Raw genomic sequence first — 23,764 nt, 5'->3', positions numbered from 1 at the left:
GTATTTCATAAATTATGAAAACATATCAGCAAATAACTCAGCACTACTTAGCAGTTAATCAAATTGATTGTAAAGTTCAGACTCTCAGCTTTCCAATGACAACTATTTTGTGTTGGTCAAGGCAGTATTTTTGAAAAATATGATTATTAATTTTTTTGTAGCTAGGTGGGGGGGTCCGGGGTGGTCTGAAAACCAGTCAGTATCTGGTGTGACCACCATTTGCCTCACGCAGTGCAACATATCTCCTTCTCCTAGAGTTGATCAGGTTGTTGATTGTGGCCTGTGGAATGATGGTCCACTCCTATTCAATGGCTTTTGTTCAGTGTATATTGTGGCTGTACTTTTATCTGGCTTTTGGGTGTTTTATATTGTTTTAGAAATTGTGTGAGTGAAAATGATTTGAGTTTTTAACTGGAGCACGAGGGGAGAAATCTCTCCCATCAGCATGTTGGGACAGGAATGTTCTGGATTCCATTTCAGTGGCATGTATTATCATGTTTCCACAGACGGCTCTCAAAAGTGCAGGAGAAACATTAGAAATATTTCTAATTCAGCAAAAGAAAACTTGGAAATTTATATTTTTTCAACTTTAATCTGTCCATTTTTTTTCATAAAGATGCAAAAAGTAATAAACAAAAATCTGTAAAGTAGTCAAGTGTTTTATTTTGTGCGCATTAAATTTGTGTATATGTGGTTTTATTTTAAATTTTGGTACTCAACATAGCGTTTAGAAATACAACAACCATACTTTTTTCTCGCCATGGTTGAAAAATGAAAAAAGAATGGGTGCAAAAGTACATGGACCGAATCAGACCACTGTCACTGCTGACCTTCGATGATTTAACCATACAAATCACGGCAAATTGACTTCAGTTAAACATCACCTCTTTTTAATGTTTAATTTTATTTCGCCGTCAATTTACTCATTCGTATTCAGAATTAGATTCATATTCATTAACTTATTTTTATTTTAACTTGAGCTCAGTGCTTTTAGAACACCACGTCATGAACAAGACACTGCAAAAGAAAACGCGAACGCAACGGTCAAACGCGTCCATGTAGGGTGTGTTCACATCGAAAAACAATGGGAAAGCAGCTCAGTGGAATAGAAAAACCGGCCATATCTTTGTTTTTCCTCTTTCAGAAAGTCATGGAAATGCAATAATGGGTTTTTGTTTTGCTGTTGGAGTAAATGGAAACAAACTTATATTTGCCATGGTCTGATATTCGTATTGTACTTTGCAACGTGACCAATAATGAATAATGATTTTTATTAAGTACATTTATAACTGTAATAGTCTTGAAAAAAGCACTGGTGGCCACTGTTTGAAAGTGCTGGGAAAGTGCTTACATTTCACTCTTAAAAATATCTGTAGTAGGAACATATAAAGCTGTTTTGGTAATCAGTGAACTCAATCTATAGAAGGACTAAAATAACCGCATTCATTTGGTGTGGAGATTGAATGTTTGGTTTATTCTGTGTTGCAGGTTCAGACACGATGATAAGCACAAAAGACATTATTCCCAAGAGCGAAACAAAAGGTATTTCATACGTTTTGAATTTACATTTTAGATTAATTTGACTGATGAGCTCCCTCATCCCTTAAGCATGGTTTTTTTAATAGAAAAAATGTAGTAACCATGTTTTGTTCGCAGGTTGATTACCACTTGTATTACCACAGTTTTACTAAAAATACCATGGTTGATTTGTGGTTACTATAACTATAACCATTGTTTTTTTATTTTACTTGGAGTAAAACCATGGTTAATTTTCATAAGAACGGTATTTAAAAAGATGAATGAATGCGCCTTAACTGGCTTAAAGAAACTGAATGTGTTAAGTAATCTTAATTAGAAATGCGTTGACACCACGACTGCTTTGAATATTAATTATGAATTTTGACAAATGTTGTGAATTGCATACAGTGAAATGAAAAGTTTCAATGAAAAATGATGCAGAATAATGACTAAAATATTTAATGCAAATGAATAAATGTGTTCATTCTGATCTCATTCATCAAGTCTCTCACACGCTGCAGCGTTGTTACTAGTTTAGATGAGCACTGACACCATGTGGTAAAATAATCACGTATGTTTACGAGCCACGGCTTTCTCAGATAAATTCTGTACACAGCAATCAGTTAGAGGAACTGTGTAACAACTTAGACTTAGCCTGACAGTTAGCCTGCCCTGGACCAGGTTAGTTTCCCAGCATAAGTTGCCGGAGTGACTGAGCTTCAGCTTTGCTAAATTAGCTGTATAAAACCAAATCATTTGACAGTGAGTCAGACTAACTGAAATAAGCCTAGCTTTTTTTGTAAACTTGTTTTATGAAACAGGCCTCCAGAAACACTGAAAACCCAAAAGTCCAAATCAAACAGACCAAACATGACAGTTTTTTTCCTGAAAAAAAAAAAAAAAAAGTACTTATTTTAAAATCCTAAAGTTCCAGAAGTGCATTTTGACACAGAAAGTGCTTCTTCTGTTAGAGGATTAAACACATTGGAATAAAAGCTCAGGATTATATCATCAATGAGTTTTCATCTTTCCTTCCTTCATATATAAAGCTGTTTTGTAATCAGTGAACTCAATCTATAGAAGGACTAAAATAACCGCATTCATTTGGTGTGGAGTTTAAATGTTGGTTTATTCTGTGTTGCAGATTCAGCCAAGAGGAAAGGCATTATTCCAAAGACCGAAACAAAAGGCGTCGACTTCTGTGAAATGAAAAACTACTTTTATATAATCCGCTCTGATTTTGGCTGCTATATGCGGACAAGAAATTTAAATAAAGGTTCAGATGTCTCTATTTTCAATCTGCATCTTTCCTGCAAAGATGGAGACCATTACATTGGTCATGAAGATGGCCACTTTTACATCATCAAGGGCAATAAGTACCGCAGAGTCAAGGACCTGACAACAGACAGCAATGCTATAATGTACGACCTTCATCCCAACTGCCAGGGTGGAGACCACTACTTCTCAGCCGATGGCAAGTTTTACATTATCTTCAAAGAAAAGAGCATTTATCGAAAAACAACAGACTTGAGTAAAGACTCGAATGCTGAAGAATACAAGCTGCATGCCAGCTGCAGAAACGGGCTCTATTACTGGGGCCACATACACAGGTTCTACTTCCTCAAGCCAGGCTCAGAGTGGGGAGTTGAGTTCTGCAGCAGTACCGACTTCAGCAAAGATAAGTTCTCTGGTGTCTATTCTGCTCATCCTGATGTTCTTAACTTCCTCCCTGGTGGGCTGTCAATAACTAAAGGCCCAGCCTTTGGCAATTGGGAGAACATCAAAACTATAACTAATGACAGCAATACACTAGTGAAATGGACAAAGAAAATCAATAAAAAGGTTGGATACAATAAGGAGAAGATGTCCCAGATTACACGCAGCTGGAAAATAGACACAACAGCCTCGATTGGAACTGGAGAACTTGCAAAGTTAATTGCGATGTGTCAGTTCTCCTTTTCTGCAGAATTTGGAGGTTCTAATGTCAACACTGAAAATGAAAGCTGGAACAAAATGACTGAAGAGGAAGAAGAACTCACATTTGATCTGAAGCCACAAGAGCGTTTATATCTGTGGCAGTACCAACTGGGTATTGGTAAAGAATCAGTGTTGTTCTGTCGTGATTTAACAATTAACCATAATAAAAATCCTCCAGCTGACATCCCACTACCAACCGTGCAAAAAGAAAATAAATGAAGATGCTTTAACTCCAAAGATAATCAAGTGCTTCAGTTAAATACCTGCATTAATTATAACTTCAAGTAATTGTTTAGATATCTGCATGCATTGCTTAAAATGAGGTTGGAATTGTTTAATACAGCAAAGAGATTTTTCAGTTACAGCCAATGTAACTACAAATGACAACACTATCCATTATGGTATGATTAAACCCAGCAAGCAATAGCCGTCATTTCACCATCTCAGTTAACTATAGACCCGATAAAGTCCGGCTATGTGTAACCCACTTGTAACCACGTTAAAAATTATTTTGGCTTGTAACACCTCCTTTGTTTTTTTAGATGTTACTCTGAGGGGTTCAACAGATTTTTGACATGTACTGATATAAAAACCTTCACAAAACAAATGATCTTTTACACCTATTTTATTTTCCCCACAAGTGCTTATATATATGTGCCACAAAGTCAATGAATAAACTGAAAAGCAAGCTTTGTCTCTTTTAAATGAGTCAATGAGATGAAGTAAACTTAGCGTTTGAATGTCCAGTCTTTTGATGAGTTGAAGTGATGATGATAAAATGAGCTTTAAATCCACAAGGTTATTTGAGTGTGATGCAATGTTTGAAATCCTATAATCCACAATGAGAGAAATAATCACAGTCAACGTCGTTTGTTGAGTCGTCCACAGCGTCGTGTTGGTCAAGGCCATGTAATGTAGCCTTGCTACTGTTATACCTCTGAAAAGAGGGAGATGAACTATCATAAAACTTACAGATGTTTCCCCACTGCGAACTTTATGTAGAATCTTTTCATAACAATTGACAATAAACTTTACAAAACAGCATCAATTGTCTTCTCTTCTCCTTTCACACATTTTTACAATGTACCATAAGCTATTAATTATACAATTTTTAGCTAATTATAAAATCTTCGGTTATTTATAGATAATACATTAATTAATACATATTACATAGCTTTTTAGGAATATCTGATACAACAATTCAAAATAACATGTAAATACTCTTTAAATAACTGTCTCGTCTGAAAATACATCAATATCTTGGATTCTCTGTAATTCACTTATCATATTTCTCAATATATTCACCTTTTTCAGCAATTCAACCAAGTGGCACTTAATTAACAGCATTAAACATTAAATACAAAATACGCAAATGTTAAACACTCTGGCGACATTATGTAGGCCTCGCGCCATCTCACGGCTGAGCTCGTGCATCTCTAAACTAGTACACTTTTTAAACATCTTTAACAAAATGCAATCAGTATCATTAAAACATCCACACAGTCTAAAACATTATATCATTAACACCTTATAACATTTTATCATTAGAATACCTGAAAAGAGGGAGATGAACAATCATAAATCTTGCAGATTTTTCCCCACCGCGACCTTTATGTAGAATGAAGAAACCCGCGAGATCTCCCCCTAGTGTTCCAGCAGGCAAGAGCAATCGATCGCACACCTTAATGTGCCAAACTAATAGAACACAGATGAACCAAAATGACAAACAAATTACATATGTACATTTTATAAACAGTTTTAAACATTCACAATATCATATATGTAATGTATTTTCACTGTTTCAGATTTATGAATTAAAATACATATTTCAATCTGTCACACACTCCCCTACAAAAAAATAAATGTCGTCTCGACATTACCATTCTCTTTCAACACAAGAGTCTTTCAGTCCCTTTGGTGTTTCACAATTTTTTTTTTTTTTTTTTTTGTGTTCTTTTAACAGTTCAACATTTTAATAGTCCATAGATTGTCCCAAACTCACTCGTTCACTTTCTGGAGCAAATCAACAGTTTATCAGAAAGAACAGTCCAAGTGTATCAAAGTGCAAAACTTCAAAGAGATAAGAAACAACAGTCCATATTTTCTTTGAATTTCAAGAGTCCAACAGCCTCTCAAGACTACAGTCCATAAGGCCAACAGTCCATTGTTTTCTCAAAATTTCAAAGTTTCAAGACTGTTAAAGGCAATATTCCTCAGACAAAACAGTCCATAATTTTCAAACTTTAAAAGTTCAAAGAATGTTAAAGGCAATATTCCTAAAACAGAACAGTCCATCAGTTCAAGGTGCCAGACTGTAACAGTCTATAATGCAAATTGCAAATTTAACAGTTCATGGTCGCTCTTTAGTGGACTCCATACACAAAAGGCAACTGGTAACAGTATTGTTGAACAGGTGGCAACCATGTTGACAGTCCATGAGCAGACACGTACGGTAAGTTCTGTTGTGGTGTCTGCAAGATCCCATTTAGTTGCCTGACATTATAAGTCGGTGTACCAAGTTCACCATAGGTAAGTACTCTTGGTGGGTATCTTTGCCTTCTAGGTGGCTGGTAGATTTCCTCTCTTTGACCCTCTTGGTCACTTTCAGGGGATGACATGGAAGCAGGAACTTGTTCGTCAGCAGGTAAGTTCAACTCTTGTTCTGCACTGTCGGTCTCCGCAGGTGGCTCTTGATCCTCTTGGTCCCTCTCCACAGATGACACTGAAGCAGGAACTTGTTCCATGACCCCAATGGCTGCTCATCAGACTCTGTGGTAGCTAGTGGTTCGAGACTTTCAGGTTCAACAACATTGTTTGGTTGAGGTACTTGTGGTGATATATAATGGAAATCGAATTCATCTTCACTCTCCTCTTCAGATTCAACGTGGCTGACTTGAGGCTTTTCCAATGTATGTTTTGGTCTGATCTTTTGAGGCGGAGCAGTTTCAAGAGGTAGGTGGTCACAAGGCATTAATAAGTTGCGATGGAGGACTCTGGATCGTCCCCTTCCCTTTTCTGGCTTTACTTCATAAATTGGAAGCTCACCACCCATCTGTCGCACAACTACATGGATATTGTCTTCCCAGAAATTACAAAGTTTACCAGGGCCTCCTCGTGGTGTTAAATTCTTTACAAGAACACGATCACCTGGCTGCAGTGTGGTACTCCTTACCTTACTGTCAAAGTTCTTTTTGCTGCTGTCAGCAGATTTTTGAGCACACTCTCTGGCAATTTTATATGCCTCTTCCATTCCGTGTTTCCATTTCTCCACATATTCTTTCTGATTACAGGTAGGCATTTCTGAATTCAAGCCAAACAACATGTCGACCGGCAGTCTTGGAGATCTTCCATATAAAAGGTAGAAAGGAGAAAACCCTGTGACTTCTGAGCGGGTACAATTATAAGCATACAGTAACTTATTCAAGGAGTCTTTCCAGTTAGATTTTTGACTTTCTGTGAGCGTTCTTAGCATTTGTAACAATGTCCTGTTAAAACACTCGGCTTGGCCATTGCCTTGCGGATGATATGGGGTCGTTCTGGAGCCCATGATGCCACAGTATTTTTGGAGCTGTTCAAACAATTGATTCTCAAACTCTCCACCTTGATCATGATGGATGCGAGACGGGAAGCCAAATTTTAAGGCAAAATCATTAAAGATATGATCTGCAGCTGTTTTACCCGATTTGGAAGTAGTGGCGCATGCTTGGGCAAATCGTGTGAAATGATCTACTACCACAAGTATATACTCAAAACCTCCTTTGCAGCGGTCTAAGTGGAGAAAGTCAATTGAGATTAATTCAAAGGGCTGAGTCGTAACAATGTTTGTCAATGGGGCTCTTGTCTCATAACAGGGCTTTTTCTGCTTCAGGCATCTGCATGTTTTTGAGACATAATGCTCACTATCTGCCTGCATATATGGCCAAAAGAAACGTTCATGGATAAGTGAGAGATTGCGATCTGTACCTGGATGGCCCATTTCATCATGAAGCTCTCGCAAGACTGTTCCTTTAAATTTCTCGGGGAGGACCAACTGTGTGCGCGTGGAAGTGGTTCAGCAGAGGATACCATCCTTATTAATGGTAAGCTTTCCCCATTCACGAAACGGGCATTTTGTTTTGAGACTGTATTTTTTTAGATGTTTTACTTGTGGTTTGGTTCCAGACAGTTTGCATTCATATACAGGACTAATATACTGGTCATTAATTTGTGCTTCTTGGATCTCATTCACTGACAATGGAGTTATTGTCGGGACTGCTGGACAGGCTTCAATAGATGAACAGTTAGTTGAGACTGACCATGGGATGCTGGGACCTTCTTGAGCTTCTACAGATTGAATTGTTGCACCAATTACATCAGATGACAATTCCTCAGAACACTCTTTCATCATAGTTCCTATGTCAAGGGGCAATCGAGACAGCGTGTCAGCATCAATATTTTCACGGCCTGGGCGATATCTGATTGTGAAGTGGAAATCTGCCAAATCAGCAACCCACCTGCAACCTGTGGCATTCAATTTGGCAGTTGACAGGACATATGTAAGGGGGTTATTATCACTATATACGGTGAAAGTTGGAGCATAATAAAAGTAATCACGAAATTTTTCGGTGATTGACCACTTCAAAGCGAGAAATTCAAGCTTGAAATTCAAGTGGTAGTTTTTCTCAGCAGCTGATAAAGTACAGGACCCATAGGCAATCACACAAAGTTTCTCATTTTGCTTCTGGTATAATACTGCACCTAAGCCTTGAGCTGATGCATCAGTATGCAGTATAAAAGGCTGTGAAAAGTCTGGGAAAGCCAATACAGGGGGCTGGAGCAAACAGTCAATTAGCTGTTCAAGAGTGCTCTGATGTTGTTCCGTCCAGGTAATGGACTTTCTCGATGGCACACCAGTTTTCATGCATTTTGTCTTTGATTGTCTTTGGTTATTTTTCAGCTGAGCGTTATCTTCTGGAGTACTTTTTAACAGGTCATACAAAGGGCTAGCAATGCGAGAGAAATCTTTAATGTACTGTCTGTAGTACCTAAGTAGACCAAGAATTCTCCTCAGCTCACCAACATTCTTTGGTTGTTTGTCTATCAGGGATCTGACAGCTTCTGTGTCTGCGGGATCAGCTTTACTTCCCTCTGCAGAGACTATTCTACCCAGATAGGGGACTTCAGGTTTGAAAAGCTCACACTTACTTGGCTTAAGTTTGATGCCATGTTGCCTAAGCTGTTGCAGTACTTTCATCCTGGACATGTTTCTCAAAGGTCTTACTAAACACCAAGGTGTCGTCGAGGTATGGGCTGCAGATCTCATCTCGCAAGCCTTCTAAACACTCTTCCATACATCGCTGGAAGGCTGCGGGACCATTCATTAGCCCGAAGGGGATACGCACCCATTCATATAGGCCCCATGGTGTCACGAAAGCAGTTAGGTGTTTACTCTCCTTTGACATGAACCCCTGGTGGTAGGCCTTCCCTTGATCTAATGATGAAAACCAGGAATTACCACCAAGGCTGTCCATAATGTCCTGCACCCTCGGAATTGGCAGTCTATCTGGGCGAGTCTTTTTGTTCAGGTCCCGATAATCAATACATAAACGGAGGCTGCCATCTTTCTTTCTTACGCACACAATGGGAGAAGAGTATAATGAGTTGGATTTTTCAATCCAGCCTTGTATGATGAGGTCATGTAAGTATTCTTTCATCTCACGATACAGAGGCTTTGGCACAGACATGTAAGTACAATTGACTGGCTCATCATCTTTAAGTGAGATGCTCAATTGCAAATTTCTGATGCACCCAATGTCGCTGTCTGACTTAGAAAATGAATGGCACTCTTCTCTTAACATTTGCTGTACTACCTGTCTCTGGTGTTGATTCAGGTGGCTGACATAGATGGCTGACATAGTCCCATTCATCAGTATCCGCCGCCTGGATGTGACATACCCCAACAGAGGTAGAGTTTACTGGCACCTCAAACATACTAGCAGGTAAGACATTCTTGACCAACTGTAATGTACCGATTGGAGTCTGGCCCATGACAGTTATATCATGATCAGTGTCATTGTACACCTCAGTTGTGATATTTGTTGGAGCCCCTTTTTTTAGCCTCACTAGACTTTCTGTGAATTCAAGCCCATCCGGCCACTGGGGGTTCACATCAGGTTCAAAAAGGAGTGTGCTGTCCTCTTTAACTGGCGATGATAATCTGAATGTCACTTCAACATATCCAATATAGGGCAGATCAATGCCGTTGGCAGCCACAAGGTTCAATGTATTTGGAGCCTCAAGGATATTGGAAACATCTTTTAATGGGACTTCTGGTAAGTATTCCTGTTTCCATAGTTCATCAATGACACATACCTGAGAGCCAGTGTCCCACAGTGCTTGAATTTGTTGGCCGTGCAGGTAACATTCAACGAGACATTGCCTCCCAACTAATGATGTCACAGGAGAATGCTGATTAACTTGAGTTCTGCAGGGGGTGTGAACACTCATGGTCATGCAGGAATTTGACAGTGGTCTCAGTGAGTTGATACAAGTTTGCTTGTGTTCAACCCAATGGTGAGTTTGGCAGTTTTTAGAACAATACAGTACCTTTTTACATTGTGAACACTGCTTCATTTTCTTCTCTGTTCTTTCACAGGCTGCACATCTTTGGGACTGGTCAGTGGATCTGGTTACTCCCTGTCCCGCGGAAGTAACTGCTCTCCATTTACACTGGAAGATGATTTTGGTCCGCTTGAAGTCACACTGGGTTTCTTATTAGTGGTTTCATCACTGGACTTGACTGAATGGACAACAGTAGTTGGGTGCTGCACATTGGTTTTCTTTTTCTTTTGTCTTTCTGCCTCATTAGCACAAGCAATGCTTAATTTCTCCAACAGAGCCTCATCTGTAGTTTTCGTGTCAAGAAGGAGGGGCTGCATGTCTACTTTAATGCTGTCACTTTGGAGACCAGTGAGTACAGTATGTAAGAACATGCTCTGAACTAACAATTAACGCTGGATCGTATTTTAGGCCTGATTCTACTTCTTGGGATGCAAACAAGATTTTCTGACGCAGGTCCAGAACATGCATTACAAAACTCTGAGGTGTTTCTTTGTTCCCTTGACATTCAGAAGTAAGTTGCTTATAAAGTTCGGTTGCATTTTTTTCTTGGAAGTGAGAACGTAAAATTCGTCTGAGTGTAGGTAGAGTCAGGTTGGACTTTCCTTCTAAATAGCTTCGTAACTGCAAGCCAGGGGAAATGGCATGAATGACTGCATCACAAATCTCACATTATGGGCAGCCTCTGCTCAGACCATTCTCGATCTGGTGAGCCAAACTTGAAAAGGTCAATTTCTCTTTTTGACCCGGCTCACCGATTTGTCCAGAAATTTTGAAATTTTTGTGCCAAGGTGGGCTAAAATGCTGGACATTCACGAAGGGTTGCAGGTGTACAGCAATTTGTGGTTGAGGCTGGACACTGCTTTGTTTTGTGCTCAATTCGTCCAATTGTTGAATTTCACTCAATTTTTGTTTCATTGCGCACTTTACTTCATCTAACTCCTTTTGCAATTTATCTTTTTCTGCGAGTTTGCTTTGTTCTGTTGACTCATTTTCAGTGACTGTACTCAATTCTATTATTTTATCTCTCACACTTAACAGTACAGACATGCCACCATCTTCTAGCTCTGTTATGTCCTCTTCAAGATGTTGAAGGATGTGAGAGATTAGAGACATGTGTGATTTAGATGGAACTTTCTCTTGATCTGATATGTTCAGGAACTCACAAACACTGAGAAGTTTGTCTTTGGACAGGGGATTTAATATACCGATGACCTCAACTTGCATTTCCTCTAGCGCTGTTGTCTCCATTTTGACACTAGAGTGAACCTTTCCACTGAGTTTTGGCTTACTTGAGACTGAGTGAATTTATCTGTTTCACCAGATGATCTCTGTGGCCTCAGGTTTACGATTCTTTACGTCTTTCTTGCCTTTACTGCAGGAACTCTTTCTACTCCACTGTTGATCTGGGTTGTTTTAGGGGATGTACTGCATCAGAAGTTGTCTGCCAGGTAAGTGACAATCACCCTCCGAAGAGTATATCCCAGCGGTGCCTCCAAATGTTATACCTCTGAAAAGAGGGAGATGAACAATCATAAAACTTGCAGATGTTTCCCCACTGCGAACTTTATGTAGAATGAAGAAACCCGTGAGATCTCCCCCTAGTGTTCCAGCAGGCAAGAGCAATCGATCGCACACCTTAATGTGCCAAACTAATAGAACACAGATGAACCAAAATGACAAACAAATTACATATGTACATTTTATAAACAGTTTTAAACATATTCACAATATCATATATGTAAAATATTTTCACTGTTTCAGATTTATGAATTTAAATACATATTTCAATCTGTCACACTACCAGCTTGGACTGCACTTGGATTCGATGTCTCTTAACCTTTCAGTGCTCACACAAGGAACACAATGATAAGGCACACATGACATTTAAAAAGTCCTTTCTAGAAAGAAAGCAAATAGCCAACATCAGTAACCTCATTTCACAAACACAACATCAGGAACAAAGTCAATCCATACACACAGTTGAACAGAAACTCAAAGAGTTCTCAACAAAGGACTTTAGATGAGCAAGAAGGTAGCGTGAGTTCAAACCATGAGGCTTCCCTCTACCAAACAAACTAACTTACTCTATGGTGGCCAAGCTTATATGTCTTGTTACCTCCAGGCACTAGCGCCCTCAAGCTGCTCCTAGTGGTACTACAAGTGATTTCCCAAATACATGACACTAGGAAAACAACAAGAATAAGGGATCTAAAATACAATAATAAAACAAGAAACGTTTTGTCCGTTACAGGCTAAATGTCATTTTTGCCAAAATAACTTGCGAGATGTATGATATTGCATCATGTCAGCAAAGTCAACAGCGATTACAAGGTGTTTGGTTTCATATCTTTGACATATTCTATGCGTAGGCTGTGCGTAGCCACGATTTAGCTCGTAGTCAGAACGGCTATTTGTAGCCCACCTATAGTAAATCTTGATTCATTGTAGTTTTTGGACAGGAAGTGCATGAGATGGTTGATATCCCATCATGTTCGCAATGTCAATGATATCTACAAGATGTAAGTGGCATTTCATGACATGGTCTATCTGTAGTCACGATTTAGCTCTGAATTGGATAGGCTATGTGCAGTCTGCTTTTAGTCCAAATCGAGGCAATCTATAGTCTAATTTTTACGGTTTGGCTATAGCCCTGATTCAGACCAGCGATTAGTGTAGCCAAAATAGTGTTAAGCAGCCTAATTTTTGGCCACAAAGCTTGTGGGATTCATGATATATCATCAAATGCAAGTAGCCTATACATTTCAAACAGCATTTTTTTGCTGTCACACAATCATACACATTCTACTATATATATATATATATATATATATATATATATGAAAGACTTGAAAGTTAGATCTCTTGATCACTGTTGCCAGATCTCGCGATAAACATTTCCGCCATTTTACAACTGTTGGAGAGCAAGCAACAGCAAATGTTAAAACAAATTCTTTCCTGCTTTTGGTCTTGTTTTTCATTTTGACATGCGTTCATTATTTATGTACATCATGTATCATGTGTAGGAACCGTGACATTTTAGCGGGTAACAGTGCAGACTCAGAGTAAGCCATGTTGTGGTTAGATTAACATGCTACACACACGTGTACTGTAGTGTTTCCTTGTGCCCCAAAACCCTCCAATTATCTAAATACGAATATGAAAACCTGTGCACCCTATTATTATTTGTTACAAAAGCCACATATATCTTTTAATCTTTTGATCATTATGATATGACAATATAAGTTTTTGATTTGGCAAGGCAAGTTTATTTTTTATAGCACATTTCAACAAGGCGGCAATTCAAAGTGCTTTACATAAAACATGGAATTTATGGAACCGACAATTAATCAGGTTGTTTTATAAACCAAAAAACATTATTAACCTTTTTTATTTAACTTTTTTGTCAATATTTTATATTTTTATTATGTTAAGTTGTAAAATGTTCCTTTTTTTTTTTTTTTTTTTAAATGTTTAATTGTATTGTATTTGTAAAATTTAATTTTCATTTTTTTTTTATCATTTTGTATTATCTTGTTCTTTTTCTAAATAAAACCTTTATATTTAATTTGTTTGGACAGATTGTCATTTATGAGAACCTGTTATATTTAAGTGAAAAGAATCCTTTTGTAATGATGGGTCAACAGTGTGTGGATCCATTTGCAGCTTTATTAAACACAGCAGTAGTACAGACAAGGGCAGAGCAGTACCGTAAACAGGGACAGGCAAGGATCGAGGCAGGCAGCAGAGAATCAGAGTCAGGTCACAGGCAAGGATCGAGACAGGCGGCAAACAAACACAGTCCAGGGTACAGGCAAGGTTCAGGGCAGGCGGCAAGGGTTCACGAGAGATAAACAGTCCAGGTAACAGCAAGATAACAGTCCACAGAATAACGCTCAGAAATGATCACCGTAGCAAATCAAGACTTCGCGAAGATGTGGTGTGTATGCGTGTCTTAAATAGTGTGCGTGTGATGCAGTTCAGGGGTGTGTGCAATCAGTCCCAGGAATGAGGGCCTATGGGAAATGGAGCCCGAATGGTGGAGAATCAGTATTCCGGTGATGGCTCCCTCCGGCGGTCCGGAGGATGAACCGTGGGAGCCATATTCATGACACCTTTAGCCATTATTTTGTTGTCTATTACATGTATAGATAGTCATTCATTAGCTGTATATTTGATGAATAGTCTATTCTTGGGTTATGGTTAGACGTCTATTAGATTTTCACTGACAGCCCAAATTCAGCCTTGTTTTAGTCTTTTAGACATAAAATTGCTTGCTGGGAAAGAAACTGACAGAATCCTACATTAAATCTCATGACATTTATTTTTAAAATCTCACACATGCAACACAACTGCAAACAAATCTTTCAATATGACGGCTAGATCAGGTATTGGAATATTTTACTAGAAAAGAGTGGGTGCTTACTCTATATTATTGTAGACAATAATATTGTATACAATTTATTGAAGCCTCAGAGTCAAACACAGGCAGACTGCCGAGCACCCGCTTCCTGGGTGCTCGCAGCTGGAAAAATGTTCAAAACAAACAAAAGAGATCCTGGACTTGGCGGAGAGCTCGCTGCAATGGAGAAGCTCAGTCCCGGACTAGAAGTAACTGCACCGCAGATGGCAGGTGATCCAAACTAACACAACTAAGGGCATTAGATGGAGGATGGCAAGCATATAGAGCCGAGTAACACATTAGGAATTATGTATAATAATCTGGCAAAGCAGGGAAACGGAGAATATCAAACCCGACTCATGACAAACTACTTCCGCGTTCTACTTTTTATGGCTCGAGCGTTTCCGGTCAGCGTTCAGCGCACTTATATACAGAGAGCTTCTTGTGAAAACGCAGATTATTAATACGTTTTAGGTCTGCCAAATGTTTTTTAAACAATGAATTATATTCTCTGCATTAACATTAATTATCTTCAACCTGCTGAAATGTTTATTAATATATTTCCCTTCCAAATGCTTATTCTGAATAATAAATATATTCCCCCACTAACCAAGTAGCATCTGCCTGCACAATCGGAGGCTGCATTTTCAGGACCGCAGTCTAGTTTAGTGACAACGCCACCTACCGAATTACAGGACCAGTGACCGCATGTTTTTCTGGAAGATGGACGATATTCAGAGTGTGAGTATCATATGTGAATCAATTTTTATTTGTTTAACATTAAAAACAATTGTGATGCATTTAATTGTGAAGTGAAGTGATCGTCAGTTGCTTAAATAGTCTTGAATGCACTTTATAGCCATCATATATTAGCTTCTAATGCTGTAAAACTAATTGTTATTGTTAAATTATTGCACTCTTACACATTGTATTACGGTATCAGCCGAATTGCCTATTGTTTTATTTAGAGGTATTACGGTTTGAACGTGATGACGGTACATTGTGACGGAAGACGCTGTTATGTTGTACTGAGCTGATGCTCGTTCAAGTTATGCTGAATAAAAGCTGCTGAAGAGAGAAATAAGCACTGAGCAACGTTTCGTTTGTTTTCCATAACCGAGTGATGGCGAACTGCGCACTCAAAGTTTAACAGGTTATGGGCCCAGTCACGGAAACAAGCGAGTGTTTTGAGTAAGTCATACGCGACGTATTACGCGTTATTCAACATACAAAATGGCAAGTAGAGCGACAGGAGTCCTGGCATCGCAGTTTTTGTTCGACGGATCCGAAGATAAATATGATCTTTGGGAAACAAGACTCCTAAGTCATTTACATACTTTGAAGTTAAAGGAAACTATTTTGCACGCGCCCACTGATGCTAACGCAGAACAGCTAGCCGAAGACAGACTGAAGAATGCTGATTGCTATGCTGAACTAGTAAGATTGATAGATGATAAAAGCCTATCACTGATAAGACACGAAGCTGCTGATAATGGCAGGAAAGCCCTGAAAATACTGAAAGAGCATTATTCAGGGAAAAGCAAGCCACGAATAATAAATACGTACACGTCATTAACCCAGCTGTGTATGACGGACAACGAGAGTGTTACCGACTACTTAATAAGGGCAGAGAACATCATCACAGCCTTGAGAGATGCAGGAGAAACCATGAGTGATGGACTGACCATAGCTATGATTCTCCGTGGATTACCAGACGATTTTAAGCCGCTAGCTGTCCACATAACGCAAAATGAGGACGACGTCACGTTCACAGACTTTAAAAGACGACTACGGATTTACGAGGAGGCGGAGAAAATGAAAGGTATAGAATCCACAGATAATGTGATGAAAGCTCACATAAAACAAGGAAGAGGCCCTTTCAAGGCACTATACATGCCTTCGTACCCACATGACATCTTCTCAGTAGCAAGGGCAAAAAATGGAGATGCAACAATCACTTTCAAAAGAGGAAGCAGTCACATGGTTACCAAAGACGGTAGCAGGTTTGACATCCATGAAAGTGGAAATTTGTATTATTTGCCAACCATAGAAGAGAGTGTTGACCAGTGCAAAGTGTGTCATGATTTACAAACTTGGCATGAAATTATGGGACATTGTAACTACGAAGATGTACAAAAGTTACAAGGTGTAGTCAGAGGCATGGAGATAAGAGGAAGCACAGTCAAAGAAAATCAGTTATGTGAAGTGTGTACACAGGGAAAATTCACACAGACAAGAAACAGGGAGCCAGACAGAAAGGCAAAGAAACCCTTAGAGCTGATTCACACTGATTTGGCTGGCCCCATGCCAACACAGAGCAAAGAAGGACACAGATATGCACAGTCTTTTACAGATGACTACTCAGGTACTATGTTAGTATATTTTCTGAAGTCTAAAGCGGACACTGTACAAGCCACAGAAAAGTTCTTGGCAGACATAGCACCTTATGGAGAAGTAAAGTGCATCCGTTCAGATCATGGCACTGAATTTACGAGTCGTGACTTTCAAGCACTGTTGATAAAGAGTAAGATTAGACATGAAACGTCTGCACCTTATTCCCCTCACCAGAATGGTACAGCAGAGAGAGGTTGGAGAACACTCTACGACATGAGCCGATGCTTACTGATAGAAAGCAAGTTACCAGATGAGTTATGGAACTATGCTATGCAAACATCAGCTTACGTGAGAAACAGGTGCTACAGTCGACGTACGAAGAGAACGCCATATGAGTTATTCACAGGCAGAAAGCCAGATGTTTCCAAAATGCAGAAATTTGGATTGATATGTTTTGCATACAAACAAGAGAAAGGCAAATTGGACTCCAGATGTGAACAGGGTGTTTTCATCGGCTATGACAAAAACAGTCCAGCTTATCTAGTGTATTATCCTAACACAAAGAAGGTCCAAAAGCATAGGTTGGTGAAGTTCGCAACCAGGACAACCAAAGAAAGAGAAACACAAACGTTCGAGTCACTGTCACATCCACGCCTGCCCGGACTCCGTTTCCCAGAATCCTCCTGTTCCGCACTCCTGTTTGCACTTCCCTCATCAGTCTTCCCGCCATCTCCCCGGATTCCCAGCACGTGTTGTCCTTGTCAGCACTCCCTTTAAGTTGGACTCACTCCCTGCACTCCTGGTCCGTTATATTGTTAGCTTTCTGTGTGTTTGTGTTGTTTCCTGCTCCTACGTTAATTAAAGACCCTTACTTTGTGGATTTCCGTGTATCGCCTCATCTCTGCAGCACCACACGTAACAGAATAACGGACCAAAACCACTGGAAATCTACAACAAAGATGGGCTTGTTCATTGTCTCTGGGATCCCTGCGTCTCCCATGCCTCCCAAGACGGTTACAGCCTCGGATCGCCTCGTTGGGTTCCGGCAGGACGGTCGTTCGCTGGAGAGGTATGTGGAGGAATTTGTCGAGCTTGCTTATTTGGCGAATTGGCCAGATGCATGTTTGAACGCCTGTTTTCTGGCGGGGCTGGATGAGGACATGATTCGTTTTAAGGAACCTGCCTGTTATTTTTCCCTAGTCGATGCAATCAATCTGATTTTGTTTCTAAATTGTTCAGAGTTTGTAATTGAGGAGGTTCGTGATAGATCATACAATCCTTGTCCAGTCACCCCAGAAACACAGGCGGCCTGGCCAGTTCGCCAATCTCCATTTTCCTCCGCCTGCCCCTCCAGTGAGCACTCCCCTGGTGTCCTGCCGGACCCAAAACCCCGGATGGGCAATGAAAGATCCTCTGCGGGGCCGAAACGGCCAAGAAGGAAGAGGAAGAAGGCCGCCAAGCAGCCCCAGTCTCCTGAGTTTTCTGCCTCCGTGCAGCCCCAGTCTCCTGAGTTTTCTGCCTCCGTGCAGCCCCAGTCTCCTGAGTTTTCTGCCTCCGTGCAGCCCCAGTCTCCTGAGTTTTCTGCTTCCAAGCAGCCCAAGTCTCCTGAGTTTTCTGCCTTTGCGCAGCCCGTTCCAGTGTCAGTGGGTCTTTTGGTGGAGTATGAGGGGATGGACTGGACCCCGTTTTCAGACCCCTCGCCAGCCCCAGAGCCTGCTCCAGCAGCCCCAGAGCCCGCTCCAGCAGCCCCAGAGCCCGCTCCAGCAGCCCCAGAGGCCGCTCCAGCCGCCGCCGCCGCCGAGCCAGCCGCTCCAGCCGCCGCCGCCGAGCCAGCCGCTCCAGCCGCCGCCGCCGCCGCCGAGCCAGCCGCTCCAGCCGCCGCCGAGCCAGCCGCTCCAGCCGCCGCCGCCGCCGAGCCAGCCGCTCCAGCCGCCGCCGCCGCCGAGCCAGCCGCTCCAGCCGCCGCCGCCGCCGAGCCAGCCGCTCCAGCCGCCGCCGCCACCGAGCCCGCTCCGACTCCAGCCGCCGCCGAGCCCACCCCAACCGCCGCTGAAACCACTCCAGTAACCCACGAGCCCTTTGAACCCCTGAGTCTCCCAAAATATTTTTTGGGGGGGGGAAGGGTATCTGTGGGTGGGAAAGATGGGGGTGGGCTAGGAGACCCGCCGTGGCCTGCCAAGGCTCCTGACCCTCCGTGGCCTGCCAAGGCTCCTGACCCGCCGTGGCCTGCCAAGGCTCCTGACCCTCCGTGGCCTGCCAAGGCTCCTGACCCGCCGTGGCCTGCCAAGGCTCCTGACCCGCCGTGGCCTGCCAAGGCTCCTGACCCTCCGTGGCCTGCCAAGGCTCCTGACCCTCCGTGGCCTGCCAAGGCTCCTGACCCGCCCTGGAGACCTCCGCACCCGCCTGCACCCCCCCGCACCTGCCTGTAGGTCTCCAGGGTGCCCACCCCCCCTCCCCGCTGTTTCATCTGAGGCGTGAGGTCACGCCTTCCGGGGAGGGGGAGGTAATGTCACATCCACGCCTGCCCGGACTCCGTTTCCCAGAATCCTCCTGTTCCGCACTCCTGTTTGCACTTCCCTCATCAGTCTTCCCGCCATCTCCCCGGGTTCCCAGCACCTGTTGTCCTCGTCAGCACTCCCTTTAAGTTGGACTCACTCCCTGCACTCCTGGTCCGTTATATTGTTAGCTTTCTGTGTGTTTGTGTTGTTTCCTGCTCCTACGTTAATTAAAGACCCTTACTTTGTGGATTTCCGTGTATCGCCTCATCTCTGCAGCACCACACGTAACAGTCACACACAGAATACGAGGATGAAAATTCCAAGAACATTGGCAGAGAAATCAATGTTGATGAAAATGTGAAGGATGAAGCAGGACAAGGCATACAAAGTGGTGTTTCTAAATGTATAATATTATGGATTTAAACTGTAAAGGTATAATATTATGGATTTAAAAGTACAAGCCAGTAATGCCTGTAAAATAATATATTAGTGTAGCAAACAATCTTATACAGCTAGTAGGCTAACTATGTTCTGTAGCATCTGTGCTATGTTGCTAAAACTATCTTTTGGATCTAACTGTAATTATTTTCCACATGCAGGTTCCAGGTTATAATATGCAAAAGTCTAAACATTAATATCTTAATTTTGCAGCAAGTAGTTATAACTACCCCAAAAAAAGGCTTAACCACCTTAAAAATGCACATTTAAGATGTTCCTTTTTTGGTGAAAGTTTTCAGACAGCTTTCAAAATGGCCGCCAGACAGTGTGAACACATGGATACCCATATCTCAGTGTGCAATGGTCTGATTTTCTTGAAAATACAGGAGGTTTGTAGTAACAAACACATCAATTGGTTAAGACATCAAGTAGGATAATACATTATTTTTTCTTTTTATAATCTGAGCTCAAAGATGGTAGTGTGCTTAATGGGTACTTGAGCTTAATAGGTACGTTTACCCTATACATTTTCTGTTGAAATTAGCAGTGGTTTGTGAACGTACTTAGAGAAAGCCAAAGAAGAAGCAGCTTGTCATGTACGTTGTCAGAGAAGCTTACAAATAGAAGCGGCAAATAGGTAACGACTTTTGTTGCAGTTTGACCGCATGTGTCCCCTGAAACAGAGCGTTTTTCATTCCTGTGGAAGTTGAAAACACTCGCTCTTCTCCAATTGCTCCGTGCCAGCTTTTCAACCTGAGGGAGGGGTTCTAGCAGATCAATCACAGCGCTTGCGGTCCGCATAGAATTGACGTGTTGTTACATTTTTGAAGAGGTGCACGTCAGGCTCCGTCGTAGCTACGGCGTACACTTGACGCAGAAGTATAAATCAGCCTTTAGATCTACCACTGATTTGTGGCTTTCGTGTCTCTCTTATTGAAAATGAACTTGTGCTTTGTGCGTCCCGTAAACTGCTGCTTTATGTCGAAGTAGGCTACTGCCGGCCCTATCAGCGTCCCACCAGGATCCACTAGGATCTTTAAGGAGATATTCTTACTATATAATTACAGTTAGTGGTTACGTCCAGTTTTATTGTAAACATGCTTGTACATGCTTTTACTTTAGTGCAAGTTTATTAATAAATCAATAAACAAAATCTTCATTCTTTTACACGCATCTCAAAGATCGAGTTTAATTGTGAGTGTGAAGTGGGGGCGGCAGTTGAGCTTGCACCGGCCCTGGTGATTCACAGGCATATGTTCACTGCTGTTAATGTGTAACATGTATAACGTGTCAGTAGTGAGTTGCTGTTTATGTAACCTAACGTTATTAGACATACACTGATGTATATTTTTATTCTGTTTATTTCAGAAAGACCACATTCAATACCTTGTGCATATATTAGAAAATCTGTACAACTGAATGATGCCAAGCATGTAAACTATATAAAGAGTTGAACAGAGCCCCGTAGTGGATGAGCATTCACCTACCTATATTCAGTATAGTTCATAACACATTGGTGTTGTATTGCACTGACTGTTGATAACTCCTGCTCTGTCTGTCTCTGTGTATTTGTCCAGCCCTCTGAGGAGCTTTATTTAAGACAGAAATCTGTCAGACAAACATCTCTCAGACTTGACCGAGGTGAAGCTGCTCTTCTGACTCTGTCTACAGTCATCCAGGTGAGTGTGTTTCTAATAAAGAGCACTTGTGCGCTCATAGTTCATTTGAACACCTGTACTCTGAAGTCAAGATTATTCTGTATTACACACATATTAAATATACTAGTAATTAACTGTTACAGTAGGACCAGGCAGGAGACAGGAGATAAGTTTAACAGATTGTTTATTGAACACAAGCAGAGTAGATGGTGACAACAGGTGAGTATGCAGATGCAAGTTCGTGACTGGTGAATGGTATAGAGAATGATACTGTCCTTTGTGGTTGCAGAGTGCCGATGGAGAATGATACTTGCTGACTGGAGACGATGACTGCAGACAACACTTCACACACAGACTTGGAGACGATGGAGGGAACTCGGAGACAAGGGAACAGGTAAGTAGCGAGGAGAGTCCTTGAGGTAAGCATACAGGTAAGTCCTTTGATGCGAACGAGACCGGACAATGTGACTGTGTGTGTGAGTGTCTTAAATAGTGCTGGTGATGAGTGAGCAGATGAGGTGCAGGTGGCGGTGATCAATACTCAGGGGAAGCTGTGCGCTGTGATTGGTGGATGTTGGAGCCTGGCGTGTCTGTGACATTAACCAAATACATAGAAATTGAATATTAGAAATGGAATATTTGGGTCACAAGAAGATATTAAATATAAATACAGGGGTAAGGAGATGGTAATCTTGACTAATTGCTTGACTAAGCACTCTGCCGAAGCGCTCACAGATAGGCGTTTTAAGCAGAGCGTCTAGCGTTTTCAGCTGGTTAAAAACCAAAGACTATAGAATAACACAAGACGCATCACTCGTATTATTATGAATGGGAGAAAGTGCAACGTGCAATATGGCGGAATAAGTCCCGCCTTCTAAATAAGAGCCAATCGCCGACTGGTAAATCGTCACGCATCACTGCAGCAGCCGTTAGAAGCTCCGGTTCCTATAGAAACAGTCAGACGTGCGTCTTTGAAATGAGGCATTTAGGACTGCGCATGCGCATTGGCTTGAACCATCCTAAAAAAATACTGTTTTTTGTCATGATTCGAGCATTTAGAAACAAAATTTATGAGACAGTTGTTGTCAGATTTCATTGCTGATTCAAAGAGATTCAAAGAGATAAGAGCTGCGCTTGAATACCCGAGAGGCGTTTCAAAGATGGCCGCTGAGTGAAATGAATTGTCTTAAAGGGACTTTGATAAAAACACTTCGGTGGACACGGGGCCTAAGAGTAAAAAAGTATCCAAAGAAAAAACTACTCAAGTAGCTTGTTACTAGTTACTTTGTAACTATATATATATTATATATATATATATATATATATATATATATATATACAACAATACAATAGCATGTTATTATTTAGATAGATTTTTAAATTATTATTATCATAATTAGATATCTTTGCAACAAAGAGACAAGAGACGAACTCTTTACATGTGCTTGCGCTCATAACCGCTGAACATCTGAACACAAACAATGATCAAATGCACATTGACGGATCTTCTTCCGTCTGCTCTCCTAAATGTAATCAAATGTATATTTCTGCAGGCGCGTGTAAACTGGGTAACTGTGTCTACGCAAAGGAATTAATTTTCAAGACTAGCAGGTCGCAGACGCCGCCACTGCCCAATAGGCCATTTTCACATGACGTCACACAACTTCTGTTTGGACCTGAAGCAGTGCATCCTTACTTCCGTCAGCATAGAGGAATGGAGTGCACATAATAGTTGTACATATGCCACAAATGTGGCTAGAGGATGACTGTAGTGGCCTAAATTTGTGTAAATTTAAGGTGAGGTGTGTGGACACGCAATCGTTGTGATAAAACTCTGACAGCAATTCAAGGACACAACATTGCTAAAGTTTCTGCTCGCAGAAACCCTAAGCAAGGCAGTTAGAGAAAGGAAATAATAAATAACGTTACCAAAAGAACCCAACTGTGTAAATACATAAAAATGATTAGTCTTACTCTTGACAAACAGTTCACATTTAAAGTTAAATCTCTGGCGCAAAGGTAAGACGAACCTACAGACGGACGTTAACTGACGTCATTGTGAAAGAGCCTATAGATGACTACCCACACATTACTGTGTGTGTTCATTTCATACTCTCTGGTAGCTTATTTAATGTATAAATTAAGATATGTGTCCAAAAAAAAACTGTAAAGAAATGCTACATACTTTGTATTGGTGTTATTGTGGTGTAATAATCTGTTTGGTTGTAAAATGTCGGCTATTGACTGTATGAATTGAGATCAAATGAAATCAATACCTGTGGAATTGTTCACAGACAGCATACGCAGTTCAACTAATAAAGATCTTCATCGCTGGCGAACGG

At 41.1% G+C, this 23,764-nt stretch overlaps 3 protein-coding genes across 5 annotated transcripts in view; all 3 read left to right on the top strand.

The window, feature by feature from the left end:
- The window catches only part of LOC127519197 (uncharacterized), a 99,500-nt gene extending 94,963 nt beyond the window's left edge, over nt 1–4,537 (top strand). For 2 of the 3 annotated variants that reach the window (XM_051906742.1, XM_051906740.1), the window contains one exon: nt 2,663–4,537. In XM_051906742.1, coding sequence (XP_051762702.1) covers nt 2,663–3,714 — 1,052 coding nt within the window. In that variant the 3' untranslated portion in view covers nt 3,715–4,537. Of the gene's footprint in view, nt 1–1,273; nt 1,543–2,662 lie in introns of those variants that run through there. The other variant, XM_051906741.1, reaches the window with a different exon arrangement.
- The window catches only part of LOC127519199 (uncharacterized), a 234,775-nt gene that overhangs the window by 121,238 nt on the left and 89,773 nt on the right, over nt 1–23,764 (top strand). The gene's annotated exons all lie outside the window — the stretch shown is intronic.
- Nucleotides 1–23,764, top strand: part of LOC127519203 (uncharacterized) — a 386,503-nt gene that overhangs the window by 310,829 nt on the left and 51,910 nt on the right. The window lies entirely within an intron of this gene.

The sequence above is a fragment of the Ctenopharyngodon idella genome, chromosome 9 (assembly GCF_019924925.1).
Source record: "Ctenopharyngodon idella isolate HZGC_01 chromosome 9, HZGC01, whole genome shotgun sequence".
Taxonomy (NCBI): domain Eukaryota; kingdom Metazoa; phylum Chordata; class Actinopteri; order Cypriniformes; family Xenocyprididae; genus Ctenopharyngodon; species Ctenopharyngodon idella.
This window is presented reverse-complemented; position numbering and strand designations above follow the sequence as displayed.